Genomic DNA, 18,655 nt, shown 5'->3' on the forward strand with positions numbered 1-18,655 from the left:
CGGGCTGCTTGCTGAACGAAACAGTTGACATGTGGAGAGCGTGAGTAAAGAAAAGGGAGGAGGCTTCGGGGAGGGGACTGTTGACAGTGTGTCGTGCTGATTAGCTTTGCTGCCTGTGTTATCTCTCTTCACACACTGCCAGTCACCTCTATAGCGGCATCTAAAGGTACCGCCTTCCTTTAGTCTCTGCTAACCTGGTGTGAATGAGATTTCAACGATAACCTCGCAGAACAACAAGAGCTTGACAGGCAGATCAATTCGAACTCAACAAGCTACAGTGGAATGAGTTCACTAGTCAAGTTATTTTATTAACAGCCTTTAATTCAAGGATCTTTGGCCAATATGTAGTGTTGGAAGAAAAACTGATTTTTTGAAACTTCACACCTCCGTTTGCTTACAAAACCAGTCTCAGTTTTGATTAAGTGATTAGACTTCTGTCTTTCCCACTTTTGCAATTTTTTGAGTTTTAAAGCTACGTACAATTGACAACAACTGACTTACAGTGGGGCAAAAAAATATTTAGTCAGCCACCGATTGTGCAAGTTCCCCCACTTAAAATGATGACAGAGGTCAGTAATTTGCACCAGAGGTACACTTCAACTGTGAGAGACAGAATGTGAAAAAAAAATCCATGAATCCACATGGTAGGATTTGTAAAGAATTTATTTGTAAATTAGGGTGGAAAATAAGTATTTGGTCACCTCAAACATGGAAAATCTCTGGCTCTCACAGACCTGTAACGTCTTCTGTAAGAAGCTTTTCTGTCCCCCACTCGTTACCTGTATGAATGGCACCTGTTTGAACTCATCATCTGTATAAAAGACACCTGTCCACAGCCTCAAACAGTCAGACTCCAAACTCCGCCATGGCCAAGACCAAAGAGCTTTCGAAGGACACCAGGAAAAGTATTGTAGACCTGCACCAGACTGGGAAGAGTGAATCTACAATAGGCAAGCAGCTTGGTGTGAAAAAATCAACTGTGGGAGCAATCATCAGAAAATGGAAGACATACAAGACCACTGATAATCTCCCTCCATCTGGGGCTCCACGCAAGATCTCATCCCGTGGGGTCAAAATGATCATGAGAACGGTGAGCAAAGATCCCAGAACCACACGGGGGGACCTGGTGAATGACCTGCAGAGAGCTGGGACCAAAGTAACAAAGGTCACCATCAGTAACACACTACAACGGCAGGGAATCAAATCCCGCAGTGCCAGACGTGTTCCGCTGCTGAAGCCAGTGCATGTCCAGGCCCGTCTGAAGTTTGCCAGAGAGCACATGGATGATACAGCAGAGGATTGGGAGAATGTCATGTGGTCAGATGAAACCAAAGTAGAACCTTTTGGTATAAACTCAACTCGTCGTGTTTGGAGGGAGAAGAATACTGAGTTGCATCCCAAGAACACCATACCTACTGTGAAGCATGGGGTGGAAACATCATGCTATGGGGCTGTTTTTCTGCCAAGGGGACAGGACGACTGATCCGTGTTAAGGACAGAATGAATGGGGCCATGTATCGTGAGATTTTGAGCCAAAACCTCCTTCCATCAGTGAGAACTTTGAAGATGAAACGTGACAACATGACAATGATCCAAAACACACCGCCCGGGCAACAAAGGAGTGGCTCCGTAAGAAGCATTTGAAAGTCCTGGGGTGGCCTAGCCGGTCTCCAGACCTCAACCCCATAGAAAATCTGTGGCGGGAGTTGAAAGTCCGTGTTGCTCTGCGACAGCCCCAAAACATCACTGCTCTCGAGAAGATCTGCATGGAGGAATGGGCCAAAATACCAGCTACTGTGTGTGCAAACCTGGTAAAGACCTATAGTAAACGTTTGACCTCTGTTATTGCCAACAAAGGTTATGTTACAAAGTATTGAGTTGTATTTTTGTTATTGACCAAATACTTATTTTCCACCCTGATTTACGAATAAATTCTTTACAAATCCTACCATGTGGATTCATGGATTTTTTTTTCACATTCTGTCTCTCACAGTTGAAGTGTACCTCTGGTGCAAATTACTGACCTCTGTCATCATTTTAGGTGGGGGAACTTGCACAATCGGTGGCTGACTAAATACTTTTTTGCCCCACTGTAACAAAGACAAATTTGGCCTGATATGGAATTGGATTCCCTCAAAGGCAAGTAATGAAATGGAAAAGATCTAGGATCAGCTATCGCTCCCTGGAATTAAAAACAGTGCATAATTTTCTGAATTCTTCCAGCAATAATCATGTTCTTATCTGCAATTTCTCAAAATCAACACTTCATATCGATCGCCCCACAATGTAACTCATGACCTATGTAAGCATTTAGTGGAACAGTATGTGAGGAAGCACGAGTCTATTGTTTATCCTTATGCATTATAAAACAGTCCTGCTTAACTGATACCCACTGGTGCATCTGATAGTTTTATGATGAGATATGATAATGCACATGTTTTTTTTATAATAAGGGTTTTAATAACAAGTCTGTCGCAGATATAAATGTATAATGAAGAGCCTAAAGGCAGGATGCAATCAGAAAATCCTTAGATGACGTGTTTCTTTGGCTGTTTGAATTCAAAAAAGAAACCTCTTACCTGGGGTAGGTGAAGCTGCAATCCCTCTCTTGGTATGGGTTGCCGAGATGGTGTCTGGTCTAGCTGCATGTTGAACAGTGCAGACAGGGCGGCTTGCGCTGCCCGGGCTTTAGCCAGCTTCTTGTTGCGCCCTGATCCTTCAAATGTCTGTGAATCCACTGTTACTGACATCACAAAATTCTTGGCGTGACTCTCACCGCTCTCTGAGACAAAGTCATATTTGAGACCCGGCCTAAGCTCATTGAGGATCATGACTGGGTTTTTGCCACTGGAGGGCGAGCTGAATGCAGATGGAGGGGGCAGTGGGGGCTGGACAAGGACACTGCCAGGTGGTGTGGGCAGTGGATACTCCCCTAGTGAATTTAGGGAGCTGCTACCGTTGGAGCCCAGATAGAAGGATTCTTCCGGCGCGGCTGGCGTCTCAAAGCCGTTGAAGAGCATGTCGGGGAAGTCAGCTTGATCCGATGTAAAGTCTGTGTTCACTGTCAGCGTTCGGCCCATGGCCAGATGCGCCTCTGAAGCGTTGGGGAACTGGACGAAGGAACGCAGCGCTTTCTCAGCTGCGTTTAGCTTAGCCTTCTTCTTTGTTGGGCCCATGCCTTCAAACATCTGTCCATTGACCTCCACGGTCATGACAAACACTGGCGCATGCACCGGGCCTGTCTGAGACAGCAGTTTGTACTGTAGACCTGGTTTGATTTCATTCAGCTGCATCAGAGCGTTCTTGGGCAGGACCGGGCCCGGTGTTTTCTTGCGCTTCTTAGCCCGGAACTTGGAATGCGTGTGGCCATTGTTTCCCTCTTCTAGCGGTCGCTTTCGACTGCCCAGGCCACTGCCATTGGGGAGCTGTTCAGCCACTCCCACCCCGTCTTTGCAGGACACGTTGTCCAGGTTTCGGTTTTCCTTTACGTCGGTGCTGCTTGAACCTGCGGTGCCCAGAAAGAGTAACTTACAACGCCTTCGTTGCAGGATCTTGTAAATGCAAAATTTATAGATTCCTTTATCACTCTTTGGAACTGAACCAATGATTTGTGTTCCTGTGTCAAGTTGCAAGAGAGGCTGAATTTTTAACTACCTCCAAAAAAATTAAGATATACCTATGATATAACTACAAATAGCAGAACATCGGTACATGTTTTGACCTTGAAAAATGCTCAAAACTGTATCTTTGCCAAATTTCTGAATAAAAGTATTGCTTCATTTTATTTATTTTTTTGATCAAGGAGTCTTTAAATTGGAAATCAAAATGTTACTTTTTTCACAATTAAAGTTTAAGATTGTTATACTAAGAAAAAGGATCTATTTTTCTGGTTTCACAGTGTTGCAGGTCTCAAACATAAAGACACACATACAAGCACACGTATCGATACTCAACAGAAACACACTCACACGCCAACAGACCTTTTTCCTATTAATTTTTAATCGACTGAATTCACGTAGAAAACCCACAAATGCTTCCAGTGTTCAGTTTTAAACCACAGCAGTGAGATATATACCGTTCTGGGGAACACATATCACTGAATCCAGTTAACAAAGTGGATGGAATATTGGCAAAAATTTTCATTTATAACATCCTTCAGCAAAGGCTTGATAGGTTACTCCTTGCGGTACTCAGGAGAAAGAGAGGCCGCAGTGTGCATGAGTGGGATAGTAGGTTGGGTTGAGGGAGTGCAGGGGGAGTAGTGCAGGGGGAGGAGCTGAGGACCAGGCAAACAGGAGAGTACATCAAAGAGGCAGAAGGAGAAGACTCCACCTACTGCAGGATCCTAAATTCTTGACTGGTGACACGGTGGGAGGTTAAAATGCACTTTATTCCTTTTAGATGAGGTTTTTTTTTTAAAGAATCACTGTCATATTTAAAATGAGGACAATCTGAATTGAAAAACTGCTTCTAATGAGGTGCCATTCATAAGACCCTGCGCCTCTGAGATCCCCCCCATGGAGCTTGTCAGAGAACACAGTGTTTAGGTTGCAAAATGACATGCCGGTACCATCTGCATACTGCGACTGACACGTCTCAAGGCCAAAAAATAAATAAATAAATAAATATTCCTAAGATCATGAACACAAAATGCACATCCCTCATTTTATGAGCTGAAAACATGCAATATTGTTTGGTTTGTTCATGCATTCTGCAAAGTGATATTCATGTTTGGCAAATTAAAGGAGGTGGGCAACTGTGCACAGCTGTAGCCAAAAATAACTATAACCTATTAGAATGGAGATAATCTGTGAGGTACGGCCTGTGCTGCTGATCTTTAACCACCACAGATACCGCTGCGTTAGCCGAGTGGTTTAGCAACCAGGACATAATATAAACTAAATACATTTTAAAATGTACAGCGTGCAGCGCTTGGCTTATTTAGTTTCTTTGCAATTTCTTTGCAAAATCTGATGTTTTCAATGAAAATAATTGCATAAAAGATACAAATGCAAACATTTAGTAGTAATAAAACCTCGTTAGCCATGTTTCATGGTATGAATGGACCAAAAAGCTACTAAAAACATAAAAAACCCAAAATGAGGAGTCTGGCATGCTGCACACATACAAGTGGCACATAGAAAAATCTAGAGCTCCCTTTCCCCCCACTCTAAAATTATTTATTGAATACATACAATTCACTGTATTCGTTCTATTCACTTTATAGTCATAACTTTTCAGGATAGATGTACACTAATACTCAATAAGCGATGGAGCAACAGCCACGATGCCATGCACTGAAATATGGCACACACATGCAGTTGTGATCATTATCATGCCAGCGTTTGTGTAATCAGCATCCATTAGTTACACAAAGAAAAAAAAAAAAGAATCCCATATGCCCGATTCTTTCAGAGCTGAAATCCTCAGCGAGGGCTGCGTGAACCAAATACTGCAGCCTGTTACTGCAGCTTCACTCAAAGAGTAACTTGTTTGTTGAGGTTTTGATTTGGGATGATTCATGTGATTAAAGAATTTCGAGAGCTGCTAAGGTTGTCACATAAAAGCTAGGAATTCTTTCATGCTTTCCTCTGGTGTTCCCTCTGTATTAAAGAAACGGGGCTCTGTGAGCTCGGGCTGTTTTATCTTCAAATCCATCTTTTGACTGGCAGTAAAAATGTAAGAAAGGGGCTTCAGAGGCTGTGGGAGACAACAAAGACTGTTTTGCAACTGCTTATTTGACTTAATGGAGCAACATAACATGCTTCTTTGCAGGGCAGAAACAGCAAGTATGACACCACTGTTCATTAGAATCGGAAGTTAGGGCTCTACAGGGATGGCAGCTACCTTTGAATATGAGCTCAAAATGGTTGTAGGTATGTGGAAACAAACTCTGTCAAGTGTCTCCGTGCTTTCTGAGCCTCGGCTGCCGAGTTCAAACCAAAGTGTCTAATTAAAGTTCAACAAACTGGAGCAGAAAAGATTTTCTAAAGCAAGAGATGGAGGTAGAGAGAATCTGAAGTGTGGCCTGGAGCACCTCAGATTTAATGATTAGCTGTCCTCTAAAAGGTTTCAGCGGCATTAGCGATATTTATTTGCGTGTGAACGTGTTGCTTTGTGCCTCGGTGAGGATAATTCACAACACGAGTACGAATGGCGCTTTGAAAAAAAAAAATCAGTTTTAATTTTCATCAGTTTTGGTTTGTCCTAGCATGTCAGACGATTCGCTTAAAAAATGTGGACTAGACGCTAGAAAAAACACTTGTGTTATGTAAGCAACCAAACTGTGTCCACACTGATTACACAGCAGAGGAAGACAGAGGGACGTAAAAGGGAAGACACGCAGGCGGACAGAAAGAAGGGAAACAAAAGTACAAGCAGACATTTAAATGTACCGCACAGACAGGAACACGGACAGACAGACGGACAAATGAGAAAATCCGAGCCGACTCACTCATATTCTCTTCCTCATCCACATCCATGGCCACGGGTTTGCTCTGACCTGAGAGCAGCCTCGCACCCGCTGCACCTGGGGGAGGACAGGAAGGTGGACTGCATGAGCACAGACAGAATGATGCACGTAAACATATTCAAAGAGCTCGGGCAGCTACGGCCATGATAAATTTCTAGCACACACGCACACAGAGAACCGTGCACACATTTCACTCTGTAAGTAGCCCCTCATGTAGACATATAAATATTCAGAGACTGAGCGACATCAAGGTGAGAGAGGAGGCCAGGGCTGACAGGCCTTAATAGCAGGAGCAGTCTATTGTGACTTTAATATCCCTCCGATTAGACCTCATTTCCTACTGCCTGCTGAGAGATATACAGCTAGTGACATGGCCAAGTCACTCTGCTGCCACATATACACCCACAACTTATCCCAAGGTGGAGAGTGCGATTAAAGCCCTGTTAAGCATTACTTTCACACTAACATAGAATCAAATGGTTGCATGCAACTGAAATGTTGGCTTATACGGTTATATGGTTGCCTTTTCACTAGTTTTCAGTTTGCTGTGATTCACGAGTGTCTGATTCCATCCAGAGAAAAAAATGTGTGGACCAACAATAAGCAGGCATTTGGAACTACGTCACCTCTCTTCATGCAGAAAGTGTGAGGAGATTAAACCCACCACAGGACCAGCTGTCAGGGGCTGGGTCTGTGTTGAGTTATTTTGTGTTTTTGAATAATTATGAGATAATGTTAAGTTTCAGTATTATTATTTAGTGTGTCTTAGTTGAGTCTTAGTCTGGTTTATGCTTCTTCTAGGTCTCCATCAGTCTTTTCCTGTCTTCTGTGAAGTCTGTCTCGTTATGCCCGTGCCATCGTCTCCCTTACCTGTTTCCATTTACCTCTCCTAGCGAGTTGGTCTTGTGTTCTATGCCAAAAGTTCCATGTTCCATTGTCAAGCTCGTGTTGTTGTGTCTTTGTCTCTCCATGTTTCCTGTGTTATTTTGAAGGGTCTAGTGTTTCCATGTTCAGTGTGTTTAGTTTCACTTCCCCTGTAGCGTCATGTTCATTTGTGTCAGCTGTGTCTCCCCAGGTGTTTCCACTGTGTATTTAAGTTCTCTGTCTTCTTCTGTTCAGGGTCGGTGCGTCTGTTGTCCTCCCTTCACGTCACGTCAGGTTTCAGGTATTTCGTGAATCTGTTCAGGTCATGTTTTGTGTTTTCTCGTCATAGTTTCTTGCAAGCTCCTCAGAATCATGTTCATTTCTTTTGGTCATAGTTATCATAAATTCAGTTCAGTCTCTTCCGCGACACCAATGTTTTTGAGAACAGTAATCTCCATATTTAGCTACTAGCTAACTTCATCCAGTCACTCGACAGGCACAGACAATATCTAAGTAAATCACACATATACACCTCCACACACAAATATCAAATACAGTTAAATAATTTAGTTTCAAAACTTTGAAATATAAAAAAGACCAAAAAACAAAACAAAAAATGAGATGTTGGACAGTTAATGTTAATTTCAAAATCCACCTTTTTACATCACATGAAAAAGAAAAAAGCTGTAAAGGCTGAAGTGAAAGCTAAGCACGAGTCCATCTCCCTGGCAAGACTTTCCAGTTCCTCCTGAGGGATCCTGAAGGTGATAGGTGACAGACTAAAATGAGATATATATAAACCTCTTCTGTGGGCTTGAGGTCCACTCTGGAATCTCCACGCAGTTGAACGTGGCTGAAAGACCTCCAGAGGGACCAGATGCCAAAAGACCACCTCAGCTGCTTCCCCGTCACAGTGGCTTCTAGCCACTTAAAAACTGTAAAGCTAATATTTATTCTTTTAGATGTTTTTTGGTCTCCATTCGTGAAACAATTCGCGATGCCATCTTCATCAGTATTTCTGTGAATGTATTCTGTGTTCTGATTGCTGCTAGCAGGGTTTTTCATGCATACAAAAAGAGGTTTTGGCCTTGCCCCAAAGCAAAATCACCATGACCGTAATAAAAAAAAACCATTTGCATCAGTTTGTTCAAGTGGGAGCTCATTTACTTAAGTATAAAATGTGTTTCTGTGTATTAAATGAGTAGAAGAAGAACCTATTTCAGCTTTCCAGCAGCAGGCACCACCTTGGACAGGTGGAAATCAGTAACCACTGACTGAATTTAATTTTATCAACCAGATAAATCAGTTTCATAACTACTTCAACCTAATTGACATATTTTTCATCTCCAAAAATGTCACTTTTAGAAAACTAGGTTGGCTGGAAAGAAAAATACACCACTGGCTATACTGGTAATTACAGAATTAATAGTTGCAGAAAGTTTCAACTGTGTCACTCGACTGCACCATCAATTTCCCCACCAACCACTTGAAAACTCATAGAGCGACAGAAAATATTGCTGAGAGCAGGGCAGACGGGAGCAGCTGATGAAACAGACTAACAGACTTTGTTAGATGAGAAAAAGAGTTAAAGTGGCAAAGGGGGGAAAAGGCACAGAAGCACAAAGAGAGGGAAAGAAAGCAGGAAAAAGATGGCACTATGATATAGAACAGATTGTGCTGATTCTACTCTCTGCCCGCCTCCCATCAGTGCCCCCATTCCTCAGCTAGACACTTTCTTAAGCTAAACTAAATGGGCTAATTAATCTGGCCTAATGGTGGGTGACAGCAAATATGCTAGCACAATTATCACCCTATTAAAGATTCATATTCCAACCCATAATTGAAAATGAAAAGGTGGGGTGAAGGGAGGATGGGTGGGAGTAAGTCCAACCGAGAGGGAGATGAGAGTCATTTTTCTCAGGTAGCAGAAGCCAGGTGTCACGGCCCCCCACATGCTCATGTAGCAAGTGAGAATCACATCGACACGCGAGACCAGTTAGTTACAAGTTTCTACTTCTGCACCGCACCATGCTTTATGATTTTATGATTGCAGACTTTTCATCTTGAGGATTGGCCAATTGTGGGTAAATGAATTAGAGTCATTTTGTCTAAGTACAAAACCAAATTCCATTCAGTTCACTTTGTCAGTCGTATTCCTCCAACACACACTGCTGTGCAGTCTAATTAGCAGGCGATGCTAATGCGTCTGTCAGTTTTGATTTTCAGATCAGACCACCCTGGCCATAAATCTTCTAAATATGTCTGTGCTCACGTCTGCGCAGTAATGACAGCTTCACAAAAATAATTCATACAGTAAAAATCGACTACAGTTGTCAAAAATAACATTTGTAGATTTGTTAATGTGCCTAAAGTGAATGTGTTACTGGCCTATCAGATCAAATCAAATGTATATGTTTTTCTTCTTGTTTACAGTGATATCTACACATCATTTCCCAGTTTTGAAGATATCAACTTTATTAGAAATAACATGGTGCCCAAGGTCTCATCCAAAACCATGCATACCAGGTGTTTCTAAGTTAGCCACAGGTATAAATGCACGTGTTGTACTGACTCACCACATCATTAAGTTTACCTGTTAAACGTGTCCAAAGTAGATATTTAAACATGGCAACCTTCTTAAGTTCAATATGGGCACCAGATTAGGGAAGAAAGAAGACTTCGGTGATTTTGAATTTGGTGGTTGGTGGAGTGTTTCAAAAACTGCTGATCTGCTGGGATTTTCCAATAGAAACAATTACAGAGAAAGCTCTGAAAATACATGAGGACAACACTAACAGTAACTATAAGAGCTATAACTATATAAGAGCACACTCCTGTCATCTAAGAACAGGAAACTCAAGCTACACTTCACATGGGCTCATCAAAATTGTACAACAGAAAATAGGAAATACATTTTTGGTCTTATGAGTCTTGATTTCTGACTGCGATATTTGGATTGTAATTTGGCCCAACCCATGTGGAAGCATGGATCAATCCTGCGTTGTATCGTTTGGTTCAAGCTGCTGGTTTTCCAATCACCAGATCTCAATCTAATTGTGCACCGTTGGGATGTGGAGGAATTTCACACGTTTCATGGATGTACAGCTGACAGACCTGTAATAAGTGTCCATGCCCTGAGAAATGCAGATGCTTTGTAGTGTGATACACTCTATAATTAACATTATAAATGGCTTGGTAGCAACTGTAACTATGCACTTTGCATATGACAGACAACTAAGTAATTTTTACCACTGGAATGCAGCCAAAAATATGTTTTATCATAAAATAAAAATTGATTTATATAAATCTTATTTAGTACCAAGAGGATTTAAACCCCATATAGAATGAGCCAAGAAGGCTGCGAGAATATAAAAATAGGCATTCTTATGGGATTTCAACATTTCTCTTTTAAAGATCAGACATTTTTGGACATTAAAGCCTGCAAAACTAATCTGGACATTTGCATGCATGAGGATTTACAAGACACTGGAAAAGGCAAGGTGTCACGGATTTTGGTATTGACCGTTTTTTAAAACGCACGTGACTGAAGTACAAAATTTAAAACGAACCAAAAGAACCTGAGCCGAGGGCTGCCAACTATCTGGCCTCACGCGCATAAACGATTGTGTGTCATCAAGTCGCGAGATGGTTCGGTTCCAGGTAATTCTGAGTGGACGCCAAGGGAGGCGGGGAAAAGAGAAAGATGAGAAAGATGAAAAGCCTCAAATTCAATCTGGCATGGTGAGAGGGACTAAGGGGAAATAAGGTGGTTTTGATTTGTCTCTCATCCCTCGCTTGCACTGTGACGGAGCGATAGAGCATCGCCACTGTGGAGGGAGTACCCGCAGTGGCCGACTGATGGGAGGAGGCGGGGTGAGGGGGAAGCGGAACAGGGCGATGGAAAGGTAAAGGTGAGTGAGGAACGCAGGATGAGAGAGATAGAAAATGCAATCCTATTCCAAGTAAAAGAGAATCATTATCTCCTTCAAAACAGAAGGAGATGGAAAGGTCTGCCCTTGGCAGGCCGTGGGGTTCATCCCATTTAAAACAAACTGCCTATGACGGCTTGTGTAGGCAGATTTTCCATCATGATTTGAGGTTTCTAACCAAATCATTTTGCTTGCATGGAAGACCGACTTAATAATTAACAAAAATGCACCGTCTGAAACTGGATCTCTATGCTTTTTATGTAAAACCTATCAAAGAAAATTGGGCACACATGTATTAAGACTTAAATACCACATGCGAATGAAAAAGAATCACTGATATCGAAGCGATGAAGCCGATCCCCCGATACTTCTGAGAGAGGATGACAAACATAAAAAGACATGACAACAAGAACAAACGAGTGTGTGGGGCAAGTAGGCATTTATAGATGTGTTACCGGACAGTAAGCTGTGGTTCAGCTCTGAGCTTCGGATAAATTCTCTCCAGTACAAGAACACAGGGCACATATTCAACACACTGAATCTGTGATTGTGCTGAATTCTGTCGGCAACTCTCTCCAAGTAAACAACAACATCATGACGCTCTTTAATCATATTATGCTCAAACCTCTGATAAACAGGAGCCCTGAAAAACTGTAGGCATGCACTTTGTGTACACATTACCTTAGTGCTGTGTCTCAGTGGCAGAATGGGATTAACTGTGATGTTCAGTATCCTCTACTCGTCAAATACTGCCTGACTTTTCTAGTCTTTGCTTGTATACCTGACCTTTCACTGCAAATGGTGAGCGAGGGCTTTTAAAATGCTTGGGACACAGATCTGCCTGATGAGCAGGGTGCAGGGCGCATACAAGAACTCCGAGTGCTTCTTTAGATTCAAGTCTCGGTATTTGGCGTCTTTATTTGGTGGTCAGTCAGCTTTCATTTTTGACGCCAGTGCCATCCAATCCAGGCAGGTCCATCACCCTGAACTACTGCATTTACTAGCTTAGAATTATGCAACTGTGAACATTAAATAGCTTTAAGCTGCGTCAAAATGATTTAGGAGCCATTTCCTACCTTTCTGTATGTTGTACTGTCCACCCTTGCATGTGGTTTATGAACTGAGCTGACAGGTTTAAAGGGCACTGGTAAGCTCTGCGCTCATCGTCACTATATTCTACTCAGAATGTTTCTAAACTACATCACTGCTCTGCCTTTCACATATCCTCACTCATTTGTTTCTATCTGAACCTGTCCATGTTTCAGAGGAATACAATCCCACGACTAGTTCGTGTTTTCTAAATGATAAAGAATCCCGTGCACGATGCGTCCGCCTTCCATCGCAGACGCTGGCTGTTTAAATGCAAAGAAAATATTACAAAAAAACCTCAATGTGTATCAAAAAAGGACACAAGTTACACTTTGTATCGGTGATGGCACGGCAATTGCCCCACGGATGAAATGATGGTTTCTAATTGGTCCCATGACAACATGATAGCCTCTGATATGGGTCAGTGTAAAGTCAGGTTTCTACTGTCGTCTCAAATGAAAGGTTTGATCTTTTGTGTGATTGTACAGAAGCTGGGGAAGGTGCTAGGATTTTCAAAGCCCTTATCTCCTTTTATTTGAGTCCTTCCCTTTCACTCGAGATATGTAGCTGCACTGTAATTGAAAATAAACTGCTTTTAAGAAAAGGCTACGAGTTCTCTTCATGTCTGTCTTTGAATGTTATCTGACAGTATCGAGAAGTAGCTCGAAAAGCTTTGAACGCAGGCAGAACCTGAAAACTCCAATTGTCATAAAAAAACAACAACATTGCATCTTGCTTTTTTTTGATGGATGAAATTACTTAAAAGCAATTCATTCAGCACTTCATGCCTCCCGTAATTTTTCAGCTTGCAGTGTTGGCAGAAAGCGTCAGCGACACCACCCAGTGCTTTGGCCCAGTGAGACAATCTACTACTGTCAGCCAGACTACATTAACAGCATATTAAAAGACAAAAGCTTCCCCCTTCAAACTTTCAGCAGCCTGACATGCTGCTGTGTTGACAAGAGCAAGACAAGCTCTGAAAACAACCCCCCCACTTAGCTCCTGTCACCTGCAGACACAAGAAAAGCATCCTTGCAAAAATACAGCAATGAACCAACTTATCTCCACACTGCTGAGGGCTACCGAGACAAAAAGTCCTTAATCTTCAGAATCATACTGGTGCTAGATTAATTCTTGGTATTAATGATCTTGTTACTATTTCTCAGCTTTATTTTTCATTGGTTTGCCATCTAATGCATGCTGGAATGTGCTTTTTAATAAAAGTACAATCTTTTCAGAGAAATATATCTGATTATTTTATCACCTGAGTGCACAGTAATTGATATCCAAGCCTAAATCTTTTGCTTGAAAAATCTATCGCTCTCCAGATAGATATAAATCTACTATTGTCATAATATTATCTTTTGTCTCCCTTTCTATAATCCAACCTTTAAACCTAAAGGCAGCGCTGCAGTGTGTGACATTATTGCAGTAGTGGAGAAATGAATCCTGTAATGGTGACTGCCCTGGTTAAGTGATGATTTTTAAAATTCATGTCCTAAAGATCAAAAGGCGAGGTCAGTCTCATTATTTTTAATGTTGTGAGCTGACCAAACTCCATGCAACTCTGTAAAAACAAAAGCCTTTAAACAGAATTATTCAACAAATTGAAAGCGTGGCAGAGAACTGTGGTTGTATTGAATGTAGCTTTTCTGATCTGTAAAGCAAAGTTACCTGAATGTTTAGCACAAGACAATTACCGAAGACGACTTATGAGAAAATCCTCTGAGGGATGAAATCACAAAACATATATGTAACAAAGAAAAAGACTGACCTTTCTGACTTTACACTGAAAAGTCTTCAAAAAAAACAACAACAAAAAAACCAAACAATTTTATGAAGACATTTGCTGTAGAGTTATAAATGCGTGCTAGGTCATTTTCAGAGTGTGTAATTCATAAACTGCAGAGAGTCTTTAAACAGAAATGGGAGCTATGCTTGTCCATAGACTTATACATGCTGGTAATGCCTGCAAAAGCGATGGGTTAGCTTGGAGACTCACCTTCAAGAGTCTATTGGAGAAACTATTGACAAAGTTAGTATTCACTTCAATTCTTAACAACTTAAGCAGAAAATAGCTAGTTTTAATGTTTCGTTTATGTAACTTAAGCCAGCACCAAATGGCTATTTTCAACCACGTTTGCTTTCTAACATCATTGTGATCATGAAACAACCACGCTAACAGCTGGTTTGTACTTTACATTAACATTTCTGCTGGTAGAGCACAGGCACACAGAAGAAGAAAAACCTTTTCAGCTAAGTAGTTCTCGGGGGTGGACCCCAGTGGGAGGGGATCAGTCGCTGGAATTGTTTGGTCTCAAAGAACATTTAGTCTACAACCTGGTGGGCAGCAGGAATCCACAGCAGAGTACAAACAAGCAGTGACTAATGATATATATCAGAAATATAAAAAACAAAACAAAAACAATATAAACTGTATTAGCATTTAATTCTGCGCAATTCTACCTGAGATTATCACGCTAATTTGTATGAACTTACACAGCATAAGTAAGAACTAACCAATACACAGGTGTACATGTTACATGTTAACATTCCTTTAAGTTTACTGTTTTATCTTAAAACTATTAGAGTGAAAAGTATGTATAATAAGCAAAGACATTCAAAATTGCTTATCTTACTGACACCATGACAGCAAACACCTTTGTGAGTGCCATCATCTGACAGGCTCTCTGCGGTACTGTTGTTGGAGTGCCAGGACAGGCTGGGTAATGAACCAATACTGAAGCTCAGCTGTGAGAGAAGAAGGAAAGATGGGCACTGCCCTTGCTCGCTCACTCTAGAAGGAGCCCCCGTAGCGTAGCTAATGCAAAGATGCACCGCTCCAATTTGATTTTGGTATGTTACCTTACTAAAGCAACTACAGAGCAGGATGACTTTTTACTAGCTGCGTTACTATAGTTTAGCTGGTATATATTCCAGATGAATTATGTGACTTGTGAGTGTTTGGGTGTGTCACCGTGGCAAAAACAAAGTATTGGAGGTTTCCAGGGTAGTCTGAACCACCACCAAGGCAGTGAGTATTTTTGTAGGTGTCTGTCTGTCAAGTGAGTGTCAAATTCAATTTGATATATAATCATTTAGGCATGTAGGTGTGGTGGTTAGCACTGTTGCTTCATAACAAGAAGGTCACAGCAAGAGTTTGACTACATCATCTGAGCCAGGGCCTTTCTGTTGGGACAGTCCAGAGACATGCAGTCAGTGGAGTTAGCTTAACTGGTGATTCTTATTTTCCCATGAGTGTGACTGGTTGTCTGTCGCTCTATGTTAGCCCTGTGTCAGATTGGTGGATGAGTGGGTGTACCCCACTTTTGTCCTATGGTAGCAAGTTTAGGCTCCGCCCCCCGGGACCCTGATAAGGATAAGTGGAGGAGAATGGATGGCTCACTGTGTTAATAGACCTCTCTGCATTGAATCATACTTGTTGTCCACAGCATGTCTTTATCCTGTCTTCCTTCTCTCGCCGCAACCGGTCGCAGCAGATGGCCCCGCCCCTCCCTGAGCCTGGTTCTGCTGGAGGTTTCTTCCTGCTAAAAGGGAGTTTTTCCTTCCCACTGTCGCCGAAGCGCTTGCTCGCAGGGGGTCATATGATTGTTGGGTTTTTCTCTGTATGTATTATTGTAGGGTCTACCTTACCTGAATTAAATGTTCAATAATCTTTACAAAAAACCCCTGAAACCACATATACTCAAAATTGAGCCAAATTTTCATGCAGATCTGACCATAATCCTCCTAAAATACAGTCAGAACTAACCAACCCCACAGTAATGACTGTTTACTCAGGATTAAGAAATCACCTCATTGAAGGGCGTTGCTGCTGGTGCGATCCCATCACGAGACGGTCTCTATTCTTTGACATGAACTGAATTGGCAGTACGGCTGCAACTGAAGCTGTTTCCAATGTAAACAAAATATAACATTTCCTTGTTTTTAAAATCGAATTTCACATTAAAGAAAAGCAGCAAATGTCCACATTTGAGAAAGTGGAGCCAATGAAAATTCAGCACCTTTGCTAAATCACACCAGCGTTCACTTTGTGATGAAAACAGTTCCTGCTAATGTTTTATAAATCAGAGAATGGATGTTAAACATGAAGCCTGCTGTTTTTATAAGGTTATTATCTTTACACTGGTAATGCCTCACTGTGAATACAAAAACTAAGCTGAATGCCTGCTGTGCAAATATAATAGACTTTTCTTTCTCCAAAATGTTACAAAAAATGTTTTAGAGACAAAAAACTGATGAAACTAAAATTGGAGAGATGCGAGGTGGAAAAGGGAGAGAATCTACCTTTTATTGTGTTTCAGACTTTAATATCTGACAGTCTGTCATTTATCATTATGAAGTGCTGATAGTGGGAGTGGAGAAAGGTGGAGAAAACAGAGGGAGAGAGTTTCAATATGAATTTTTTATTTGATGGATTTTATGAGGAACTGCATTTCAGAATACAGTCAGAGTGAAGGTTCATGGAGGAGTGAGAGGATTGAAAGAAAGGCCAAGTCAAAAAGGCTAGGCGAGAGATAATGGTATTCCTGCACCCGAACAGCACACAGACTTCTGTTTGCAGCACACTGTAATCTATTCTCCACTACAGCGCGTGCATAAGAAGCTGTAATCCAGAAACAAAGCGCCTCAAATTTTAGCATTCTGCTTGACTCAACAAAGTCGCCCATGCAGTTTCAGTCTTTTGTTTCTTTAAACCTACACATACCTTTTGATTTTTGCCTTTCATACACACACAGTCATTTTTTCTCTGTTTTTCTTTACTGTACGCACACAAACACGCATGCAAAGCTCTGAGGCTGGCTGCAGGTGTGGTCATAAATCATCAGAGTGAGCGGCTATGATTCCCCTCAGCACCAGCGAGCAGGGCTGCTGGGCCAGAGAGAAGGCTGCGGTTAAATGGCCGTGCTTGTTTCCTGTGTCCATCAAGGCCAGAAGGACTCACTGTTCAGCCTCTGGGTGCCAACTCACTGCAGAGCGCTGACATCAGTTACGCAGAACCACAAAAACATCTTTTGATCAGCAAATCGACGCTCACGTACAGCCGCAGTCAGATGAGAAGAAAGCATAATTCACTAAGACTAAATTACTGCACAAAGTTTTCAGATGCATTTCAGATTTTCCCTGCTTGTTTAAAATTTCAGCCAAGGTTTAGTCATCCTCATGTGTGCAATGAATAGACAAGTTACAAATTATAATGTAGGCTACAGCTAATATTTGTTCAAACTCTAATAATAAAGTCATTTTGAGCTTGATGTCTCAAAAAAAGTGGAACGGGACCATGTTTACTGCTGTGTACCACCCACGTTTCTTTCGACGACAGTCTGTAAACATCTGGGAACCTACGAGAGCAGCTGCTGGAGGACTCTAGCTGCTTCTGTGTTCTATCGTTCATTTCACGTGCCAAATGTTTTCGGTTGGTGAAAGTTGTTCTGGGCTGCAGGTAGGCCAGTTTAGGACTCACACTCAACAAGACATGCTGTTGTAAAAGGTGTAGTATGCGGTTTAACATTGCCTTGGTGAAAAATACAAGGACTTCTGTGAAGAAGATGTTATCTGGATGGGAGCATATGTTGCTCTAAAACCTGTATATAGATTTCAACATCGATGGTGCTTTTCCAGATGTGCCAGCTGCCAGACCCATAGGCACTAATTCACCCTCATACTATCAAAAATTCGGGGGTTTTAAGTGGGCGTTGATAAGTAGCCAGATGGTCCCTCTGTTCTTTAGTCTGGAGGACTCCATGTTTTCCCTCTTCTAATCTTATTTATATTCAGAGGTGCACATAAGTGGTCCGCATGTGCGCATTCGCTGTCAAAATAAAAGACGTGCGCCAGACAAGAAGTTGCAACGCGCGTTTGCGTACATATAAAAGGCAGTGTTTTTGTCCACTAGAGTGGGATTTTCACAGCATATTCTGCACCACATCTCTGTGCGTTCCTCGTTTTGAAGCCAACTCACCTCCTGCAACCACTTTTCTGAGAATACGCGTTTCTTTTGCGGTTCGGACTCCTTCTGACACCAAAGTAACTGCTTAAAGGAGTTTGCTTCTTCGACATCTTTAAGAGTTCTAAACAATTGTCTGTCCTCCTCCAGAAAATCGTATGTACGCAAACACGTGTTGCAACTTCTTATCTGGTGCGCTTCTATTTATTTTTATTTTCAGCGAATGCGCACCTGCGGACCACTTATGTGCAGCCCTGTTTATATTGCACCAAATCACAACAACAGTTGCCTCAAGGCGGGAAGGTAAAGCCCCGACAATAATCCAGAGAAAAC

The 18,655-nt window shown here is 41.8% G+C and overlaps 1 protein-coding gene across 2 annotated transcripts in view; it reads right to left on the bottom strand.

Moving 5' to 3' along the window:
- adarb1b (adenosine deaminase RNA specific B1b) overlaps positions 1 to 18,655 on the bottom strand; it is a 126,974-nt gene that overhangs the window by 20,706 nt on the left and 87,613 nt on the right. For both annotated transcript variants that reach the window (XM_026144966.1, XM_026144965.1), the window contains 2 exons: positions 6,455 to 6,529; positions 2,580 to 3,505 (listed from right to left, as the gene is read on the bottom strand). In XM_026144966.1, the coding sequence (XP_026000751.1) occupies positions 2,580 to 3,505; positions 6,455 to 6,482 (954 nt within the window). In that variant the 5' untranslated portion in view covers positions 6,483 to 6,529. The remainder of the gene's footprint in view (positions 1 to 2,579; positions 3,506 to 6,454; positions 6,530 to 18,655) is intronic.

Source organism: Astatotilapia calliptera, chromosome 16, assembly GCF_900246225.1.
Source record: "Astatotilapia calliptera chromosome 16, fAstCal1.2, whole genome shotgun sequence".
In the NCBI taxonomy this organism is placed as follows: domain Eukaryota; kingdom Metazoa; phylum Chordata; class Actinopteri; order Cichliformes; family Cichlidae; genus Astatotilapia; species Astatotilapia calliptera.